General features: G+C 35.1%; 1 protein-coding gene across 2 annotated transcripts in view; it reads left to right on the top strand.

The window, feature by feature from the left end:
- EXOC6 (exocyst complex component 6) overlaps positions 1-23,169 on the top strand; it is a 216,956-nt gene that overhangs the window by 99,253 nt on the left and 94,534 nt on the right. For both annotated transcript variants that reach the window (XM_080823310.1, XM_080823309.1), the window contains 4 exons: positions 3,715-3,820; positions 8,453-8,562; positions 15,964-16,075; positions 16,811-16,945. In XM_080823310.1, the coding sequence (XP_080679436.1) occupies positions 3,715-3,820; positions 8,453-8,562; positions 15,964-16,075; positions 16,811-16,945 (463 nt within the window). The remainder of the gene's footprint in view (positions 1-3,714; positions 3,821-8,452; positions 8,563-15,963; positions 16,076-16,810; positions 16,946-23,169) is intronic.

The following is a 23,169-nucleotide window of genomic DNA, read 5'->3' as shown; positions in this document are numbered from 1 at the left end:
TTTAAAATACCTAAGTGGTTCATAAGGAGATAAACTTCTGTTTAATTCTGATTTGTACTTTTTGTGTTAACATTCCTTAGGGGTTATGTTGTCAGGATGTTGTCTCAAGTGGAGAGTTGACAGTCTTGATGAAACATGTATTAAGTCTCAGCAATTTTTGATCTTTACCGTTTTAGAAATATAGGTAGTGCTTATTGATAGGAGTGGTAATCTATAATGTGTATGCTATGATATAGTGTGTTTTCTCTTATTTATCATAAGACTTCTAGTATGAGGTAGCACCTTGGTGACTCAGTCGGTTAAACGTCTTACCCTAGATTTTGGCTCAGGTCATGATCTCAGGGTCATGAGATCCAGCCCCACATTGAGCTGCATGCTTAGTGCAGAGTCTGCTTGAGATCCTCTCACTCTGCCGCCCTCCCCTACCCCTGAACTAGAACTCATGTGCCCTCTCCCTCTGTCTCTTTCTCTCGAATACATAAAATAAATCTTAAAAAAAAAAAAAAAAGACTTCTAGTAATGAGTTTGTTCCCCAGGATTGGGGAAACTAAGAGGTATTGTTTTCTCTTTGGGAAGGTAATGGGTTCATTCAGATGGAGATAAGATTAATGTTATCCTCCATTGTAGTTGGGGAGGAGAATGAATGATAGCTTGGCACTTCTAACGCGTAATTCCCAAATGTATTTTGACTTCTACTTTCAGTACCCTTCTAGACCATGCTTTTTGCTTAGATTTTTAAGAAGTAGCAGAGGGGCACTTGGCTGGCTTAATCAGTATAGCATGCAACTCTTGATCTCAGGGTTGTGAGTTTGAGCCTCATGTTGGGTGGTATAGAGATTACTTAAAAATAAAATCTTGAAACAAATAAGAGAAGTAGCAGAATTTAAGCTTTTCTTATTCCTGACCTAAATCTTCAAATATTTTACAAGTAGTGAAGTGACAACCTCACAATGGCAAAAAAGTAAAAGTTGTCATCATTACTGAATAATTAAAACTTGGCTATTTCCATGATAGAATTTATAGTCTGACTATTATTATAGTTTATGTATCTGTGTGTGGTTCTCTCCAACTATATTGTGAATACCAATATTGTTTATATTTATATTCTTGATTGCCTAGCCCCAAGTATAATGCTTTATACAGAGTAAGAACTCGGTAAATGTTCATAGAATTCAGTTCAGTAAACAATCCCTTTTAAGACTACATTAACATTTTCAGAATGTGAATGTACCATTTAATAAATTATCTCTCCTTGCATATAAATGATTCCTTGCCATTTGTGTAAAATAAGTAATTTATGGTCTTCTAGTAGTTTCTTTTCTTTTTTTCTTTAAGATTTTATTTATTTATTTGACAGAGAGAGACAGCAAGAGAGGGAACACAGGCAGGGGGATTGGGAGAGGGAAAAGCAGGCCTTTTAGTAGTTTATTAACCTGTAACTTGCCTTTTTAAAAAAATTTTAATTCCAATATAGATAACATACAGTGTTATATTAGTTTCAGGTGTACAGTATAGTGGTTCAACAATTCTGTGTTACACGGTGTTCATCAAGATAAGTGTACTCTTAATTCCTTTTACCTATTTCACCCATCCCTCCACTCACCTCCCCTCTGGTAACCATCTGTTTGTTGTCTATAGTATAATTTTTCTTTTAACCCCTTATTTTAAAACACTATTTAGAAGGAAACAGAATTAGCTGAAGCATCTCACAATATTTTAGGTGAACAGTTTTATTCCATACAGTCTTATTGTATCTACCTTGCACACCATCATGATTTACAAACCTGTGCCTTTATTTCCAGCCTTTCTTCAAGACCCTAGGCCCATTTATCAGTGAAATATCAGTCATCCACTGCTCAAACTGTATCCTCTTGAGATCTTCTTTACCTCAGCAGTGTCTCTAATGAGGTGACACTTAACATCATCTGTCCCTTTGCCCTGTTCAGAAACCACAGATACATCCAGATTACACCTTCCTTCATAATCCTCATTTAGTTTTTAAATCCTGTCTATATATTCTACTTCTTAAACCTCCTTCCTGCCCCACTAGGACAGCTTTAATTCAGATCCTTATCACCTTTTATCTAGATTATTCTTCAGTCTTTTGCACTGGCCTCTGTGTTCATTAATGTCCCTTTTCCAGTTTATCCTCCATGTAGTGGACCTATGACATTTAATGGTACTCCAGGCTAAAAATCTGGGTGCCTCAGTTTGTCCATCTGCCCGGCCTCATTTACACCATGTCTTTTGTGTACTTGACACTCCAGTAGTACTGCACTACTTGTGGTTTACTCCCTCCCATGCTCATACTTTTTTTTTTTTTTTTTACCTCTTATGCTTTTACTTGTTATGTTCCATCCTTCGGAAGTGCTGTTCTTCCATAATCTCTTTAGAAGTATTTCTTTTTCATCTTGAAAGACCCTACAGAGCTCATGTTTTCTTTATAAAACTTTCCATGAGATAGGCCCAGCTAGTCTGATAGACTTAATCATTTCTCCTTTGTGCTATTTCTTAACCTTGTGCCTCTTTTATTGTATGTATAACACATTATTATAAACATTATTATTTGTTTTCATATCTGTATCTCCTCTTAGGTTGAGAACAAAGATTTTGCTTTTATCTTCATGAAGTAGGGAGTTTTCATCACAACTACCCCAGAGCCTGGCACACAATAGATGCTCAATAAATATTGATCAAGCTGAGTTACTGATTAAAAGAAAGTTGATGATTGGACAGCAAGTATATTTGGATAGTCTGGGTTAAGCTACAGTAACAAAAATGCCCCATATCTAAGCAGATGAACATAGACATTTTATTTCTCACACAGAAGTCCCTAGTAGGTCTAGTAGTCCAAGATCCAGGCTGTTTGCATTTGTGTTTCTACATTCTCAACATGTGGTCTGCCCTATTTCCATTGGAAAGAGAGTCACACAGTTAGCTCAAAAGTTAGACTTGAAGCAACACCTATCACTTCCATTCACAACCCAGTGGCCAAAACTGGTGATACAGCTTTGTGCCTTTGCAAGAGGGCTGTGTAGGAGAACAGAAGGGTACTGGGTGAGTAGTAACTGTCTCTGCCTTACTAGATATAGAAGGTCCTTTCGTAAACACAACATTTTGAAAAGACTAAATAAAATAAATAAATAGAAGCACTGTTTTCATCTTCAGGGAATTTATGATCTAGTTGGGAAGAGAGAAAATACAATTTGAGAGTTGTCCCTAACAAGAAATAGAACTGGAATACTCTTCATCTCATGGCTTTGTTTTTAATTATAGATAATGTTTGTCCTGACTGCACATCTTAAGAATTGTTCTAGGGGGCGTCTGGCTGGCGCGGTTGGTGAAGCATGCGACTCTTGATCTCGGCATCATGAGTTCGATTCCTACATTGAGTGTGGAGATTATTTAAATAAATAAATCTTTTTTAAAAAAATTGTTCTAGAGTAAAAAACTAAGACTAAAATGCTGAGAGGATGTAAAACAATTGGGAGAAAGAGATTGCACATGAATTTTGAGGGACAGTAGCTTCTCGGCCTTTTGGCTAAGATCAAGTGAATTTTGAGGGACAGAGTTTATTTTATATTGAATTTTAGAATTGTCTAATAAAATGCTTTTGAAGTAATGGTCTTTTTTTTTTTTTTGTAAGTATTGTCCTATATCACTCTAGTGATACACTTTTTTAATGTTAAATTTTCACTTCTTTTTTCTTAACAGGGACATTTTTGAAGAAGATAATTATAGCCCCATCCCTATTGTTAATGAAGAAGAATATAAAGTAGTCATCAGTAAATTTCCCTTTCAAGATCCAGACCTTGAAAAGGTACAAGTTAGTTTTTAATTCCAGAATTTTCTTAAACGTAAATTCATAATAGTTATTGCTACCTAATATCAACCTGACATTGTAAGTGAGAGTGGCTTCTTTTGAAGCTTTTATTGTTGTTGTTGTTGTTGTTGTGTTATTTGAGAAAATCAATTATGTTTTGTTAACTTTTAAAAAATTATGTTACTACTACTACTAGTGCTGCTGTTTTTATGAAGTTAAGAAGGGACTTTCCTGGGGACACTAGCAGCAGTTGTCCCAAATGTCAGGTGAATTCCCAGGACAAGTATTAGTAACATTACGTAGATTCTAAATTAGATAAAGTAAATGTTGAGTAGAATTTAGGAATAGATTACATTCTAGGGAAAGAGGAGAATTTGTTTGAAATGTTCATCACTATGGAAAATCTTATTTTGTGTTTTCTTTTCTAGAAATATACTTCTGCAAAAAGTTTATCTTGATTAAATAAGAGGTATATGAATGCAATTGCCACCTGTAGATTTCTCTTGAAGTAGGAATATGTATTTTTGGAGTAGAGATGTCTGAACAAAAGGTAGGATAGGGAAAGAAAATAGGTCAGCATGTAGAGTATTGTGGGAATACACACGATTGCACTTGTGTATTCATACTTGTGTGTATTCATACATATGTGTTCATACCTACACACAAGCATACAGTTGTACCTATCTATTATCTCTGGGTAGAATCAGATCTTCTGGGAAAAGGGTATCATATTTTCTGTTATTGTCACTTTTTTATTCTTTTTTTTTCTCTTTACTCTTTTTTATTATTTCCCAACTCTTTATAATTTAGTTCTTCTCTACATTTTTATTTCTTCACAATGAAGAACAAAAATGAATTTCGAGTGAGTTGTGTGAACTCTGATTGTAAATTTTTATTTTTTTATATACATAACTAGGCATATTTTGTGTAATAGTCACTAAGTATAGGACCATGTAATTCATAGCTTGTAGATTATAGCTAAGACTGCCATTACATATACATAATAGTTGTCTTCTGACACAAAAGACCAGAACGTTCCACAGGTTGTAGCTTTGTTTTACTTGTTTTAATTACTGGTAATAAGTTTGTTCAGACTATAGCATCTGTATAAAGATAAGATTTGGCCCTGGTTCACATGCCAGCTCTGCCTGTGGCTTATTATAGGCAGATGACTTACCCTATTTGGGCATTTGTGCCACATTTGTCAAATGAGAAGTTTGAACTAAATAAACTCTAATGTCCTTTCTAATTACACAAAATTATCTAAAATAGGTTTATAGTTAAAAGGAAGTTTGACTTTGCTTGTAGGGTGCTTCCAAAATATGTAGTACCTCTTAGGATTAAGCTTGTTAGGAGTTGTCTTCACTGGTTCATATATTATTAAAAAGAAGAACTAATGTTGAAGTAAAAGCTACATGGAAAATTTAAATATGAAAGCTTAAAGAAAAATCTCATTAGGTTATTTAGTATTATTGGATATACTCCATTTTTTCCCTAATTTGAGTATAATTTTCAATTAGAACTATTAATTGGAACTATAAATTAAACTATAAACTGTAAATTAAACAATTAAAACTCTTTAATTGAAACCATAAGTTTCAATTAAAACTATTAGAAAAGATAACTCAAATAAATCTAGTTATATTTTCAGTGTAAATTATGTGAACAAGTAGTAAGACTGAACATATATGCAAAGATCTGTCTTTTTGCAAATAACTGTACTTTGATTAGAACACTTTGCCTAAAACAGGAACGTATTCTTATTGTCTTTAATGTCATTAAAATTAAAATTCTTAAAGCTGAAATGTCTTTCAAATAGTATTGGGTTCATTATTCCGTAGAGCATAAATTGGAGGTGAGTTAGCACTTGCATCATTATCAGGTGATTTTAAAGAATAGCAACTTTTTGTTGGTTTTTGTAGTACTCCTGATTGAATCTCTAAATTTGGAAAGGTTGAACCTACCAGTTCTGGAGAGACACTGTTGTGTATGAATGTTTTCATTACCAGCCATTTGAAAGTTTTTTTCTGCTGGAGGTACCTAAGAATACCTTTGTTCATTCAAATATTTATCAGTCACCTGCTATATAGTAGACACTGTGCTATTTGGTGGTTTCTCGGTTTCTGCTGTCAAGGAACTTATAGTCAAGTGAAGGATAAATAGGACATTGCAATTCACAAAATTCGGCATTCCTTAAGATAGAGGAGGCAGCATGCAGAAAGGCTGTAATTCTGTAGCATAAATTGCAAGGTAGATAAAATACAAGAGATGAAGATCAAGTAATGAAGATGAAAAGAAAGGGCCAGACTATAATAGCCCTCGTAAACAGTGTTAGAGAGTTCAGCCTTTATCCTGAGGGTTGCTGAGAAGTCACAACAGGGTTTTAAGCAATAAAACCATAATCAGATTCGTGCTTTAGAAAGATCTCTCTGGGGGCACCTGGGTGGCTCAATTAGTTAAGCATCCGACTCTTGATTTCATCTCAGGTCGTGATCTCAGGGTCATAAGATCGAGCCCTGGGATGGGCTCTGGCTGAGCATGGAGCCTGCTTAAGATTTCTCTCTCTTTCTCGACCCTTCTCTGCCCAGCTCACACTTTCTCTCTAAAAAAAGGAAGAAAGGGAAGGAAAGAAAGAATGAAGGAAGGAAAGAAAGGAAGGAAGATGGATAAATAGATTGATCGATCAATCTCTCTCTCTCTCTCTCTCTCTGGATAGTGAGTGGAGAATGGGTTGGAGGAGAATAAGAGTAGTGTCTGGGAGACCAGCTAGGGGATTGTTGCAGTTATCTTGTTAAGAGAGACTGGTGACCTGAGTGGGAGTTACTGCCATTTGATTTAAGAGATGTTTGAATTTGAATTTGATTTTGATTTAAGAGATTTGAATTTGAATTTAAGAGATGTTTAGGGGGCGCCTGGGTGGCTCAGTGGATTAAAGCCTCTACCTTCAGCTCAGGTCATGATCCTAGGGTCCTGGGATCGAGCCCCGCATCAGGCTTTCTGCTCAGCAGGGAGCCTGCTTCCTCCTCTCTCTCTGCCTGCCTCTCTGCCTCCTTGTGATCTCTTTCCGTCAAATAAATAAATAAAATCTTTAAAAAAGAGAGAGACGTTTAGGAGGGGAGAATGACAGGAGTTGTGATTATTGCATATGAGGGATGATGAAGATAGAGGGTAAAATGTGATAGCCAAGTTTCAGACTTGAAGGATGGTAGCATTCACTAAGATAGGGAACACAGGAAGAGCAGATTTAGAAGGAAGCGATGATAATTTCACTATTAGACCTACTGAGTATGTCCCAAATGTCACAGCCACATGGAAGTGTCTCAGTGGTAGTTAGATATATGGATTTGGACTTCAGGAGAGTTAGCCCGAAATTGTAGATTTAGAAGATAATAGTACTTGCAAGGTGACTTAAGTCGTGAGAATAGATGAGATCATCCAAGGACAATATGTATGGCAAGAAGAGAAGACATGGGATAGCGTGTAATTACATAGCAATAATTTTAAGAGATAACTAGAGAAAGAGATATAGAGAAGATAGAGAAATAAGAGAAAAATCAGTTTGGGGGATGGATGCCAAGGAAACAGATCATTTAAGAACCAGGAGGGAACGAACTGTGTCAGCTCCTTTAGATAAATCAGGTAACAAGAGAGCTGGAAAAGTCCATTGGATTTAATATCTACAAGATCATTAGACACCTTGGTAAGTAAGGGTACTTTTACTGGTTTAAGTAGTTTGCAACAAATATTAAGAAAGAAGTATAGATTGGAATTCATTAAGTACAAATAGCTTTTGGTAAAAGCTTTTTGGCTTTTGGTAAAAATCTTGGAGAGAATTTACCTTTTAGAGACTGAGAATTTGCCAATAGATATCGGCTGGTAAAGAAGTTTATTCAAGGTACCCTGTAAATCATTGCCTGCACTGCTGTAAGGTACTACAGGAATTACAGAATGAAATGGTTATCTTGTTGAATTGGTGTCAAGCCTTCACTGAAAGGGAGTGAGGGGAATCTTTAGAATTAATTGATGATACTGAGCCAGGAAGATGGCCCATAACTTTCATGGCCAACCTGACTCTTGTATTATGAAAGCAAATCAACAGAGAGCTAGGCATCTTTTGCAGGATACTTATTATCAGAACATACAATGGTATTGATGTATGCTTTCTCTGCTTCTTAGAAGTTTTATTACATGATTTAAGAGACAGGTCAGTTGCCACTTTATTTTCTTCAGAAATATTTTGGTTTGGGACACCTTGGTGGCTTAGTCAGTTAAGCATTTGCATTTGGCTCAGGTCATGATCTCCAGGTCCTGGGATCAAGCCCCACATCAGGCTCCCTGCTCAGCAGCGAGTCTGCTTTTCTTTCTCTCTCTCTCTCTCCCTCTCCCCTAACCCTTGGCCCTTCTCTCCCGCTCGTTCTCTCTCCCTCAAATAAATAAATAAAATCTAAAAACAAACTTTTGGTTTTCTTTAAAATCTTAAGCATAACAGAGAAATATAATAGTAGGCTTTGAGATGCTGTTATTTCCTATTCAAATGTGAAAGCAATTTAATTTTTATATTTTTAGGTGAGTAGAATATCTTTCTCTAAAATTTCAAAAACCTTATTAACTTTGTTTTTCTTTCTACAGCAATCTTTCCCAAAGAAATTTCCCATGTCTCAGTCAGTGCCTCATATTTACATTCAAGTTAAAGAATTTATTTATGCTAGCCTTAAATTTTCAGAGTCACTTCACCGGAGGTAAGTTTACTAATAAGAAATATATCTTTACCATAGTTATTTTTATGAAACAGTAACACTTGATTTTCTGGCCTTGATTCTTTAATGGATTATTATCTCATTGGAAAGGCTTACACATTTTAGTAACATTGAGGTTAAGTTGCTGTAAATTTGATGGTATGTATTTTTTACTTTCTATAATGTAAATCTTGTAACTTACATAAAAATAGAGATAGAAAACTCCTATGTTCTCAGCATCTGTAGCAATAATAAACATTTTGCCATATTTTCTTAAATTTTTTGCTTAAGTATTTTATCTTATTTTTTTAAGAAATTTTATTTAATTGAGGGGCGCCTGGGTGGCTCAGTGGGTTAAAGCCTCTGCCTTCGGCTCAGGTCAAGATCCCAGGGGCCTGGAATCGAGCCCCACATCGGGCTCTCTGCTCAGCAGGGAGCCTGCTTCCCTTCCTCTCTCTCTGCCTCCCTCTCTGTGTACTTGTGATCTCTATCAAATAAATAAATAAAATCTTAAAAAAAAAAAAGAGAGATTTTATTTAATTGAGAGAGAAAGGGAGAGAGAGAGAGGGCACGTACCCAAGGGGCAGAGGGAGAGGGAGAGAATCTCAAGCAGACTCTGTTCAGTGGGGAGCCCCAATTGGGGCCCATCTCATGACCCTGAGATCATGACCTGAGCCAAAACCAAGAGTCAGAGGTAATCAACTAAGCCATCCAGGCACCCCTTTGCTGAGTATTTTAAAAAACAAATTCCAGGGGCACCTGGGTGGCTCAGTGGGTTAAGCCTCTGCCTTCAGCTCAGGTCATGATCTCAGGGTCCTGGGATTGAACCCCGCATCAGGCACTCTGCTCAGCGGCAAGCCTGCTTCCCACTCTCTGTCTGTGTGCCTCTCTGCCTACTTGTGATATCTCTCTCTCTCTGTCTGTCTAACAAATAAATAAAATCTTAAAAAAAAAACAAAAACAGATTCCAGAAATAATGACATTTTACCCCTGGAAACAGTATTTGTTTCTAAAAAAATAAAGGCATTTCATTATTTAACCATCACACTTAACAAAATTAATACTACTCCAAAAAAAAAAAAATAATACCATTCCATAACATCAATTCTCTAGTCCATATCACTATTTTCTTGATTGCCCCCAAGATGTCTTTTTACCATTGGTATCTTTGTTTGCTAATAACAGTTTGCTACTGTTACTCTTTTTAGAGCTTTTATTAATTAATTTTTAATTCATATAGTTAATATACAGTGTTACATTAGTTTAAGGTATACAATGTAGTGATTCAGTAGTTCTATACATTACTAAGTGCTCATTATAAGTCTGCTCTTTAATCCGTTTCACCTGTTTCACCCATCTCTTCCTCTGATAACCATCAGTTTGTTCTCTCTCTTTTCTTCTTTTGCTCATTTGTTTTGTTTCTTAAATCCCATGTATGAGTGAAATCATGTGGTATTTGTCTTTCTCTAACTGATTTATTTCACCTAGCATTATACTCTGCAGCTCCATCCATGTTGTTGCAGATGGCAAGATTTCATTCTTTTTTATGGCTGAATAATATTCTGTTTTTTACATATATATGTGTGTGTGTGTGTGTGTGTGTGTGTGTATCACTTCTTTATCCATTTATCTGTCAGTGGACACTTGGGCTGCTGTAGTTGGGGTCCAAGTAAAAGTCACACCTTGGATTTGTTGTTAAATTTTTTTCCAATATTCTTTCTTTTTTTTCCATTTTTCTTTAGTTGCTTAGATCTTATTTATTTATTTCAGTTTTTCTGTTGCTCAGGTTACCAGTAACTAGACAATATCCCTACTTTGTGTTATTCACTTGTCAAAAAACTGATATTCTTAATAGTTTTGTTTTTCCTTAATTAGGTTTAAAGTGAGGATTAAAAAAACGAACGGAATTAAAGAATGTTGTAGCAAATTGGTATCATACTCAGTAATGGAGAGCAGTACAGCAATTGTTGGTAGCTGTAGTGAACTTGATTTTAGAGAGAGAATACCATTTGTCTGGTGTGATGAAGTAATACCCTATGTTTATGGAGTTGGGAAATGTGGTGTTATTCCTGTTTTGCTGACAAGGAAACTGAGGCTCAGAGAGGCTATGTCATCCAGAATGACCCAGCTAGTTAGTTAGAGAGCTGGGAAGAAGGAAGTCGTCTTCTGACTCCCATATCAGTGAAAGTGTCTGGCATTTAAGGAATGACCAGTTAATGTTAGAACGTTAATCTTTATGCCACCTTTGTTCCAGCTACCTAGATGGACCTTGCATTATAGTCACATGACATATTTCTAATTGTGAATATGCTCTGGAGGAGAGAGTGGTGAAGCTGGCTTTTACAATCTCCCTCTCTGAATTCTATTCTTCTGAATTTGTATCTTGAATAGCAGGAAATACCTTTCAGCATGAAACTCTTCTGAATTTTAAGTCATAAAAAAGGCATGAAGGCAGTACATGTATAACAGTCATTTATTTTTCAAGCTGAAACAGAACAATGACAGTTGTTTTTTATTTTATTGTATCTGTGTCTCTTATTGTAAGCTACCGCCATTTTGGATTTAAAGAGCATATAAGGGGCGCCTGAGTGGCTCAGTGGGTTACGCCTCTGCCTTCAGCTCAGGTCATGATCTCAGGGTCCTGGGATCGAGCCCCGCATCGGACTCTCTGTTCAGCGGGGAGCCTGCTTCCCCCTCTCTCTACCTGCCTCTCTGCCTACTTGTGATTTCTCTCTCTGTCAAATAAATAAATAAAATCTTTAAAAAAAAATTAAGAGCATATAAATTAGTGGAGGAAGAAATGTGTCTTCTGCCAGCATAAAAGAGTTACCTGATTTTAGGTCTTACACTGCTTTTTCCTTGCAAATAGAGATCTTTAAAAGATTTCTTAATTTTTGCTCCTGATAATGTATGAGTTGAAGAAAAAAGGAAAGAAAGGAAGATAAATACATAATGTATGGTATCAGTTGTGCTATGTATTTCTCACAAGCCAGTGATTCTCCAAGGGTAGTCCTCAGACCAGCAGCATTAGCATCACATGGGATATTGTTAGAAATGCCACCTCAGACCTATTGAATCTGAGGGTGGGGCCCTGGGTTTTACCAAGACCTCTGGGTAATTCTGATGCACTTTGCACTTGAAGAACCACTGCATTAAGCTCTTTAAGCTTCACTGTATTCTACCACCTCTTATACCAAAGTCTCTAAAGATACATTTCAAAGACATTAGCTTTTAACTTCTATCATAAAATTCTTTGTACTGCACAGCACGTTATGATCTAGCACTTGAAAACCAATGGATAAATGAGAGTATTAACTGAAAATGAATAACAAACTACTGCGATGGTAGTTTTCAACAGTGGAACTCAAATGGTCTGAGAGCCACCAGTAATTTATGCCTGTCTTGTTTTTCATTTAACACTCTAATTTTTTTATTTGGACAGAGGCAATATAATACAGTGGTTAAGAATATAAACTTCAGGGTGCCTGGGTGGCTCAATGGGTTGAGGCCTCTATCTTCGGCTCAGGTTGTGATCCCAGGGTCCTGGGATCGAGCCCCGCGTCAGGCTCTCTGCTTGGCAGGGAGCCTGCTTCCTCCTCTCTCTCTCTCTGCCTCTCTGCCTGCTTGTGATCTCTGTCAAATAAATAAATAAAATCTTTTTTTTTTTAAAGATTTTATTTATTTGTTTGACAGAGAGAGATCACAAGTAGGCAGAGAGGCACGCAGAGAGAGAGGAAGGGAAGCAGGTCCCCCGCGGAGCAGAGAGCCCCATGCGGGGCTCGATCCCAGGACTCCGGGATCATGACCTGAGCTGAAGACAGAGAGGCTTTAATCCACTGAGCCACCCAGGTGCCCCAAATAAATAAAATCTTAAAAAAAAAAAAGAATATAAATTTCAGACTTAGACCTTAGTTTGAATCTTGATGGTGGCACTCACTAGTTTTAGTAGGATGTTGAGCAAGTCACTTAGAATCTGTTTACATTGTAGTTTCCTCATCTGTAAAATGAGTGAATTAATTCATACAGTGGTTGTAAGAATTAAGTGAGGTAGTGCAGGTGTATAAGGCACTCGGCATAGTGCCTGGCATATGGTAAGCACATAGTTACTTCAGAGAGGATGGGATACTACATTATTAGACATGAGACTGGAACTTGGAGTGTTTATATATTATTTTGTAAGCATGAGGGAATTGTTGAAGAATTTTTAAGTAAGGAATGACATTATTGGGGTTATATTCTAGAACGTTTATTCTAACCTCAGTGTGGATGATAGATTGGAGTGGGATTAAAAAAAATAGTCATGTTGAACTAGTGAAGGCAGTGGTTCAAGAAGGGAGATGAAGAAATACTGAAATAGAATCAGTGGTGATGAAGAGGAAGGAACATAAGCAAGAAGTACTTAAGAGCATGCTATTACCTGGTACTTAGGAATAATTCGAAGGTGGTGTTAAGGGAAGTTAACAATTTGACCTACCTTTGGGTGGACTTGAATTTGTTCATATACTCTCAAATAGATTCTGGTTGTAGTTAGTCATCTTTGAAAACACTGATGCATGCGTTCATCTGTTCTAAACATATGCATATGAAAAGGAGAAACAAGTATCTTTTTAACAGTCATCCTACAACTTGGCTCAAATGGTGTATTTCAGAATTATTCTTGAAACTGCAGTCTTTGCTCTATAATATTGGTTCCTCTCATCTTTTACTTTATAGATTACTTTAATATTTTTAAAATAGGTAGTGTATACAATTTGCATGTCCTAATATGTACTTTTTACTACCTAATCTAAATGTTGATTACTGAAAAATAGGACTGATATCTAATTAAGATATTGTTAAACTGTAGAAAGTATAGAGTCCTAGCAGTTTGGAATTAACTTTTGTTTTATTTACAGAGGAGAAACATTAGGTATTTGTTATCTGATATTTTTACTGCATTTATAACACCAAAGATAAAAGTCATTAGTCATAATATTATGTCTAATTTTCCCTAAAGCCTCCCTATTGTCTTACTAGAACTAGAATTGGCACTCAGTTCTGACTTTGTATGTATGTGAACTCCTAGCCTTTCAGGAAGTCAGTGTTGTGGACTAATGCTGGGTCAGAAAAGATTGTCAGGTTTTTTTCCCTCTGTCTTTGACAAAAGTATTTGTCACTTTTGTTAGTTCAATATCTAATCATTCTAATGAACTCTTTATGATCATAAGTTATTCATTCAACAAGGCTTTTATGTTTACATTTTTTAAAAATTATGCTTTACTAAATACATTGGCTATTTTCATTTTGTTGATAAGAGAATTGACAGTTCAGGTTACAGAGACAGTACAGCATAGTTTATTTAAAAATATGTAAATCTAAATTTATTCTAGTTCATCAGTTTTCTGACATACATTTTTATTTTAAAAATTTGTATCTGTGATCTGAAATTGAGCTATTAGAGCTCCTTTGTTCTTTTATTTGTCATTAAAAAGTTATGGAAAAAATCACTTTCTGGGTTTAAAGCTCTTTTATTATGTTTAAACATATTTGGAGTTTGATTTTTAGAACCAGAAGATGCCTCAGAGCTTTTTATTACAAATGTTTGGGTTTCTTTTTATATATGAATAAAAGTAGGGCTGGAGAATGAAATGACTTCATGAAGAGACTTCAAAGTCTCAACTACTTGGTCACAGAGGAAACATCTGGACCTAATATGATCTGTAAGAAATTTTCAGTTTGCATGAGAGATTAAGCTATATAATATTTTAAGAGGTTTATTATAATTAAGATTTAATTATGAAATGTTTTTAAAATGTAGGAGGAGTATAGGTTATATAGGCTCAAAGGACAAGGAGTTAAGGAAAATATTGCTCAGTTGAGATAAAAACCTGATGGGGGAAATACTGGTCATTGTCAGGTAAATCTTGTTAGCACAAATAGGACATAGGTGCTGATAGTATTCTTTCTCTGCTTTTACTTAAGCAAGAAAAAAGTATGCATTGACTCAGCATCAAGGAAGTTCAGGGAAATTAACAGAAGGCATTATCTATACTGGATAAGTTTTCATCTGAGAAGTATGCTATTCAGGGTGTCTTTAAGCATAATTTGAGTGTGTCAGAAAAGAAACCAGAGGAGTAGGCAACCACCTCTTTTTTGACAGGGTGAGTATACTGATTGTTCCAGGACACTGTTGATAGATTAGCAAGAGTTCTCTGTCCCAGAGTTTGTTGTCAAGTAACCCTGAAACCCTACTGGTAAGTCTGGAAAGTCTTGATTTTAGTTGTAAAAAATCAGAAAAATATTCTTTTAGGTATGTTAGAGTTAGGGTTAGCAGACACTGAAAAAAATGCCTGCGTTAAAATGGAGAACATTGGAGTAGTAGTGAGAAGTACCTGTGTTTTGTCAAATCTTGCTCTATTTGCAATTAAAAAATAAATATAAACTATAAATATTTGTGCTTCATGGATTACTGAGAGTAACATTTTAATAAAAGAGAAAGGATGCTAAAATTTTAGTCTGTATAACAGTGGTTCTCAGCTGGAGTAATTCCACCCTGAGACCCCAGGTACATTTGGCAATATCTTTGGGCTCCCAGTCACAACTTAGGGGGAAGGGAGCTACTTGCATCTAGTGGGTAGAGGCCAGGAATGGTGCTAAGCATCCTTCAAAGCATCCTCAAAGCACAGGACAGCCCCACAACAAAGAATTATCTTGCATGAAATGTTAATAGTGCTGAGACTGAGAAAACTTAGTGTAAGGACAGTATAATCCTTTTGATAATGAAGCTATATATATTAATATATATATGAAGAAGTCATTGTTTCCTTAAATCAAAGGTCTAGTGGTTAGGAGAAAATAAAAAGCTTCTTAGTGCTAGCGTAGCAATCTTGAGGATGTTAAGAAATATCATAGACTTTTCTTTTTTTCTTTGCACCAAATTAAAACTAGTGTAAGGTAATTATGTTTACTTCTTTGAATCTTTTAAAAAAATATCTCAGTGGACATGATAGCTTTGTTATATTAAAGTTAAATCTAGTAATTAATTATATCTAGAAAGAGCTCACATCAATTTACATTTAAAAATAATTTTAGCTGTAGCTGTATTTGAAGTGTCTTTAGAAGTATCCCATAGTGGAGTCATAATTTAAGAATAATTTTATTTCCCTTTATACTAAGTACCCCATGGTTTTATTGTAATGGTTAATGGAATACATTTAAATTATGCCATAAATGAACATTCTGCTTTGTTGAAAATGTTGCTTTTGTGATAGAATTGAATTTGGAGATTTAATAAATTTGGGTAATTTATTTAAAGATATAAAAGAATGAGGTGGAGCAAATTATTTTAGTTAATTGTGTTAAATCACTCAGGAAGCTAACTATACCTTTGTGGAAAGCAAAATAATAATCAACTTTTATTTTTAGCTCAACAGAAATAGATGATATGCTTAGAAAATCTACAAATCTGCTGCTGACCAGAACTTTGAGTAGCTGTTTACTGAACCTTATTAGAAAACCTCATATAGGTTTGACAGAGGTAGGTAAAAAAAATACTAGTTAAATCTTTCATTACATGAAAAAAATGTGTAAGTTATTGCTAAATATCATCCTGTAAAACTAGATTTCTATTTTTTTTAATTTATTTTATTTTTAAAGATTTATTTATTTTAGAGAGAAGGTACAGGCATGTGTGGGGAGGGGCTGAGGAAGAGGAATGGGGAGAGAAGAGAATCTTGAGCAGACTCCCTGCTAACCGCAGAGCTCCATATGGGGCTTGATCTCACAACTCTGAGATCATGACCTGAGCCAAAATCAAGAGTCAGACACTTAACCATCTGAGCCACCCAGATGCCTCATCTGTTTTGAATTTATTAGTAGAAATGGATTTGTTTTGAGTGTAAATTCAAGCTATGTGAGGTGAAAGGGTTTACATGGAGAATATTAGAATATATATGTAGATTTGTGATTGCCAGACTTTATATGAAAAATGAAAATACTCATTTTTTTACTTGGTAAATGTATAAAATTTGGAAAAGTACTTTTAAGAGTTGTTCTAAGTTAATTGGCAGTTAGACTCTTGATTATTTTTTTTAATTATAGCATTTATAGTATTTGCAACAGGCTTTTGAAATTAGATAATCCCTTGTATCCTATAAAGCTGTAATTATGCAGAAATGGTACAATTGCTGAAAGTAATAATTCATTTTCAAAAACCAGATGGTTTTGTGTACATGTAACCTACATTTTAACAGATTTATTTTTTATTTTCTAGCTAGTGCAGATCATCATAAACACAACACACTTGGAACAAGCTTGCAAATACCTTGAGGACTTTATAACTAATATCACAAACATTTCTCAAGAGACTGTTCATACCACAAGACTTTATGGACTTTCTACTTTTAAGGTATGTAAAAATACGACCAAAAAGTTTTATTTCTATTACTATAAGCAAACTTTTAAAAATTTAAGACAATTTTTATCATACACTTGATTCCATTATATTCTGAACCATTGGAAATTAGAGATTAATCATTGTCAACAACAAATAGATAAATGTCAGTTTCCTTTGGTATTTTAAACATCGTCCCTAAAATGGAGAAAAATGTATTGATTTTCCACAGCTATATTACACTTTGTTCATGTTTTGAAGACTTAACAGTATTGCTAAATCAACCTAACTGGATTTCTGTTAATGTCTCACAGTTCCGTAATTAATTTTATATGTAATTTGTATACATGTGTGTGTTTGGAAATTAAAAATGTAAGATGAATTAGATAAGTGTAAGACTGGCTTTATATTCTTTATTAACTCTGATCTGAAGAAAAATAAATATTACCTTTTTACATGTTACCAAAGTCCTACGTTCTTCTGAATGGAAAGATTTCTGTTTAGATAATACTGTGTGCTATCCCAAAAGATTAATTAATGGTTGTTTTAAGAAGAATGGTAGATTGAATAATTTCATTTATTTGTTTTATAAACTGTTTCATAATTTTATTGATTTGGGGTCATATAGATGAGACCCTGGCATAATCTTATAATATAAATCCCTTTTCATTGACCAGTTTATTAAATTAATATAAACCACTTACTGTTCTCTTATCTTTAAAACAGGCTGGCTAGTTTAATTTTTTTTTAAAAGATTTTATTTATTCATTTGGTAGAAAGAGAAAGCATGAGCGGGGGAGGGACAGAAGGAGAAACGGGCTCTCTGGTGAGCAGGGAGCAGAGCAGGGAGCTGGCTGTGGGTCTCATTCCCAGGACCCTGTCATACCTGAGCTGAAAACAGATGCTTAACCAACTGAGCCAACCAGGTGCCCCTAGGCTGGCTAGTTTAACCTCATATTCCTTTCTAAGTTTTTTATTAAAGTGTTACCATGTTTTTACTCTTGATATATTATAAATTACCACCTTGCTTCCTATAATTATAGTATAATCATTTACATTTTTAAAAAATCAGTATACTCATATTTAGAAATAACTAATGTTAATAGTAACTGCACTTCGAAAGTGTGAAGTCCAGAAATGACTCTTGGCTCCTAAAATTATCTGGCTGGTCCCCAAATCTTACATTTTTCTGATGGTTCTTGAGCTCATATAGTCATGCTGATACATAAAGCACAAATGCAGATGATATCTGAGTGAGCAAATAGATGAAATTAGTTATTAAAACTGAGACAGAAACTTCACAAAGCAGATATTGATTTATTCAGGTAGTATAGTACAGTAATTAAGGGCAATATACTCTGGAGTGTGACTTTGGGCACATTTTTCAACTGTAATGTTTCACAGGTTTTTTTTTTTTCTATAAAATTTGAGTAGTAATGTATTACCTGTGTCATACAATTATTATGGAGTTTAAAGAGGATACTTAGTGTAGTGTCATTTGCTGTACATCATCTATGCTCTGAGTGCTCTATTAGGTGCTGAAAATATAAAAATGTATCCCTGCCTCGAGAAGCTCATAGGAGAAAAAAACTATAAAAAGACACTATGGTGTGTTAAGTACTATAACATGGGAGGAAAGTCCACAAGTTTTTGCATATTTTTCTAATCCAATGACAAATTATTTTCTTTTATATTGGACTTTACACAATCTTTCTTCTTTTTCATTATTGTGCTCTATCCTTACGTCCATATGTTACTCATATACTGTCAAGAAGAGATTTGCTAAGGACTGGAGTTGTAAGCATATTTAACTGTTAACATTAAATTTAACAAGCTTACTCTGTACTCTCATTAAAACATGAATTGCCTTGACATCTGGTATATCTAGGGATCTTCAAGCAAATTTCCTTTTCATTTATAAGTCAAAGAACCAAGACACTGGAACATGATGCTTTTAGATTAAGGGATCTTAGAACTATACTTCCCCAAATCTGCCTGTTGGGAGGGAATGTTTAGATACGTTAGCTCTGGTTCATCATTCCAGTGGTCCCTTAAGTTATAGATAATTTAGTTGAAACTATAATTGCTATAGAATACCTGTTGGGTTTTCTTGGAAATCAGAAAATCAAGTGCAGCCTGTACAAATAGTAGAGCATCCTTGTTTTTTGTTGTTTGTTTTTTGTTTTGTTTTCACACAGAACTCAGGAAACCTTTCTATTTTATGAAATGAGAACAAGAGCTGTGCTCATTTCTACCTTTTGTCTGTTTCAAGGGGAGTTTGTCTTAAACTATAATATAAGGAAGCAATTCAACAGCGAGAATTATTAAATCAGTATGAAAGTGAATTATTGAGTGAGATTGGGGGGAATTTCCATTCCTAGGGAACAGTCAGTCTATTACCTCTTTCAAGGAGCTGATTAAAGTACAGTCTTGATTACAGACTTTAGCATACATTGCTTAGTTAACCTCTTAGCCTAATTCTTTTCAGTCCAGTGACCCTAGCAAACATATTCCTATTTAGTTGCCCAGTGATTATGGAAATAAGCATTTAAAGGTTCTTTTACCCACACCCCATTTGTTTCCCCTCCAAAAAACACAGATGCATAGACAAAGTCCTTGATTTTTACCTTTGCTTATTTTATGAAATATTATATAAACTCTCTTGTTAGCGTGCCTTTATTTTGCTAAATCTGTGAGTGATACAAAAGAGGTTAAGTAACTAGTTCTAGCCTCAAGCAGTACCTCAGCTTTTTGAAATTAACCTGGACCCACACTGAGAGCTACTTTAAGACTTCTGACTGAAAAGATTTGCATCAGAATGGAGGGGGAAAGATGGGAATACCATTACCTTTCTAATCTATATAGTAGAGAAATGGCCCAGTTTTTCTTTGGCATCAGAGCTCTTTAACTTTGCTCCAGGGAGTTTTTCCAACCTGCCACTCTAAAAAGCCCTGGCAGTGATTCCAACTGTAAGTGCCTACATGGAATATGCTTCTGATTCTTTTTCTAATTTGCTGTTTTAAAATCTGTTGATGACTGTGTAGCAAAGTTTTTTTTTTAGAATTATGGTTAAAGTGACAGTGGTAAGTTGTCTTTGATCATGAGCTTGAAATTCTCATCCCATAGAGCAAGGACATGGTACATGGACTGTTACAAAATCTTTTAAAATTAAGTGTAACGTATATATATATATATATATGCACAATTTATAAATGCAAAAGTTATACATATATGTAGCTCAATTAATTATTAAAGGTAAATACAGACTTCTAGTTTCCATTCTAGTATGCAAAGAGCTTGGAAGTTGTCACTGTGTCCTGACAAGTAAAAAAACTGAGAAAACTGAAAAATAAATTTCTTTGATCTGTCAGAGAAGTGAGATCATAGGGCAAACTGCTGGTCCCCAAATTGGAGAGAGACAGACTGAAAAATACAGAGAACCACAATTTAATGGAGCATAAACTTCCACAGGATTCAGTATTGGAAAACCTAAACTGTATTAATGAATTGCTGGAGGCTCAGTGTGGACAAGTTAGGGAGTTAAAACTCAAGGGGGACCCCATCTGGGTGGGGCTCACACTTTTGTGAGTTGTCCCTCCTGGAGTTCTACCAGCTTCTTCCAGTGAAGACTGAAGAATAATCTTCTTGTGCTTCCAGCAATGGGGAAGGAAAAAGAACCATTTTGAAATACACCAGAGCATTCTGTTCTTCAAGTATTCTATTCTTCTTAACAAGACCTAACCTCAAAAGAAACTATGTACCAGTGCCTGAACTATTGGGTTTTCTTTTATCAGAGCCTAATCAGATTGGGGGAAGGGAAATATCCAACTCCAGCTGCTATAGCCATCTTGTTCCACCAAAGGGATAGAAATGAGAAGCACTTGTGAAGTTTTATATCCAAGGAGCAAAGCTTACTTAAAGACTGCGACCCAGTCAACTATACTTAAATGATAAAAATTAAGACAATAACAACAAAAAATCCCTGTGACCTTAATCATGACTATAGAGCACTTCCTCTCCCCTTACACCTTACCACCACATTACTAAAGTCTTATTTATGGCAGTTCCTTTCACCTAGTACATCATGTCTGTCTGTCAAGAAAAAAATTCATAGAAGACTAAAAGAAAAAGCACAGTTTGAAGAGTAGAGTAAGTATTGGAACCAGATTCAGATATGTCAGGGATATTAGAATTATCAGATGGGGAATTTTTAAAAAATTATGATTAATATGCTAAGGACATAATGGATAATGTAGACAATATGAAAGAACAGATGGGTAAAGTAAGCAGAGAGATGGAAAGTCTAAGAAATAGTCAAAAAGAAAGACCAGAGATCAAAAGCAATATAACAGAAATGAAGAATGCCTTTGATGCACTCATTAATAGAGTAGACACAGCTGAGGAAAGAATCTCTGGGCTTGGGGATATGTCAATAGAAACTTCCAAAACAGAGAGACAAAGAGAAAAAAATACTAAAAAAAAAAAAAAAAAATTAAACAGAATATCCAAGAATTGTGGGACAACTACAAAAGGTAAACATATATAGAATGGGAATGTGTTTAGGAGAAAAAAGAGAGAAAGGGACAGAAGCAAAATCTGATGCAGTATTTTTTTTTAAAGATTTTATTTATTTATTTGACAGAGATCAAAGTAGGCAGAGAGACAGGCAGAGAGAGAGGAAGGGAAGCAGGCTCCCTACTGAGCAGACAGCCCGACGCAGGGCTGGATCCCAGGACCCGGGGACCATGACCCAAGCCGAAAGCAGAGGCTTTTATCCACTGAGCCACCCAGCCGCCCAATTGAGAATTGGATTGAGAATTTCCCCCAAATTAATGTCAGACACTAAACCATGGATCCAGAAAGCTTAGAGAATACCAAGCAGGATAAATACCAAAATAATTACACCTAGGCATATCATATTCAAACTGCACATAATTAAAGATAACCCTGAAAGAAACCAGAAGGAAAACACCTTACCCAGAGTTAAGAAAAATAAGAATTACATCTGACTTCTTTTTGTAAAACATGCAAGCAAGAAGAGAATGGAGTGAAATATCAAAAGTGTTGAGAGAAAAACACCCACCAACCTAGAATTTCATATCCTGTGAAATTATCCTTCAAAACTGAAGGAGAAAGACTTTCTCAGACAAACAAAAATTAAGGGCATTAGTGGCCAGTAGACCTGCCTTGCAAGAAGTGATAAAATAACTTCTTCAGAGACAAAATGATCTAGGTCAGGAACTCAGGTCCACATAAAGAAAGGAAAAGCATCAGAGAAAGTGTAAATGAAGGTAAAATGAAAACTTTTATTATTTTTTTATTCTTAATTGCTGTCATTGCTAACCATTTGTTCAAAATGATAATAATGTATTCAATTGTGTATGCTTTATGTGTATGTGTACACTTATATATTGTTATGTATAAGAGAAATGAATGGCAGCAATAATACAAGGGGGGAGGAATATACTCTCACTACCCATGAAATGGTATAGTGTTATTTGAAAGTGGACTTGACATAATTATAAAGGTATATTGGAAACTCTAGGGCAACGACTAAAAAATTTATCAAAAAAGTATAACTGATCTGCTAAGAAAGGGAATACAAGGGAATCATGCAAATATTCAGTATCACAAAAGGCAGAAAAAGAGTGAAACACAAAAGTAGAAACAAAGAACAAATGCAACAAATAGAAAACAGTAACAAATATGGCAAATACTAATCCAGCTATATCAGTAATCACTTTAAGTATCAGTAGCCTAGCAATACTAACTGAAAGAGATTATCAGTATGGATCAGTAAAACAAGATCCAACTATAGGTTGTTTACAAAACCCACTTTAAATATAAAGACACATGTAGATTAAAACTAAATAGATAAAGATAGGCCATGTTCACACTAATCAAAAAAGTGAGTGGTTATATTAATACATAGAAGACTTCAGAGTAAAGAAAGTTACAGGAATAAAGAGAGGCATTATATAATGATAAAGGGGTCAGTTTTCCAAGAAGGCATAAGAATCCATGGTGTACATGTGCCTGGCAACGGAGAATCAAAATCTGTGAAGCAAAAACTGTTAGAACATTGAGAAATGAATGAGTCCATTGTTATAGTTGGAGACTTTAGCACTCCTCTGTCAGAAATGGACAAATCCAGCAAACAGAAAGTCATTAAGGACGTAGTTGAACCATGGATTACCTGGATATAATTGTCATCTATAGACTACCTCATTTAACAACAG

The sequence above is a fragment of the Martes martes genome, assembly GCF_963455335.1.
Source record: "Martes martes genome assembly, chromosome: 14".
In the NCBI taxonomy this organism is placed as follows: Eukaryota; Metazoa; Chordata; class Mammalia; order Carnivora; family Mustelidae; genus Martes; species Martes martes.
Note: the sequence above shows the minus strand (reverse complement) of the source record. Positions and strands in the feature narration are given on the sequence as shown.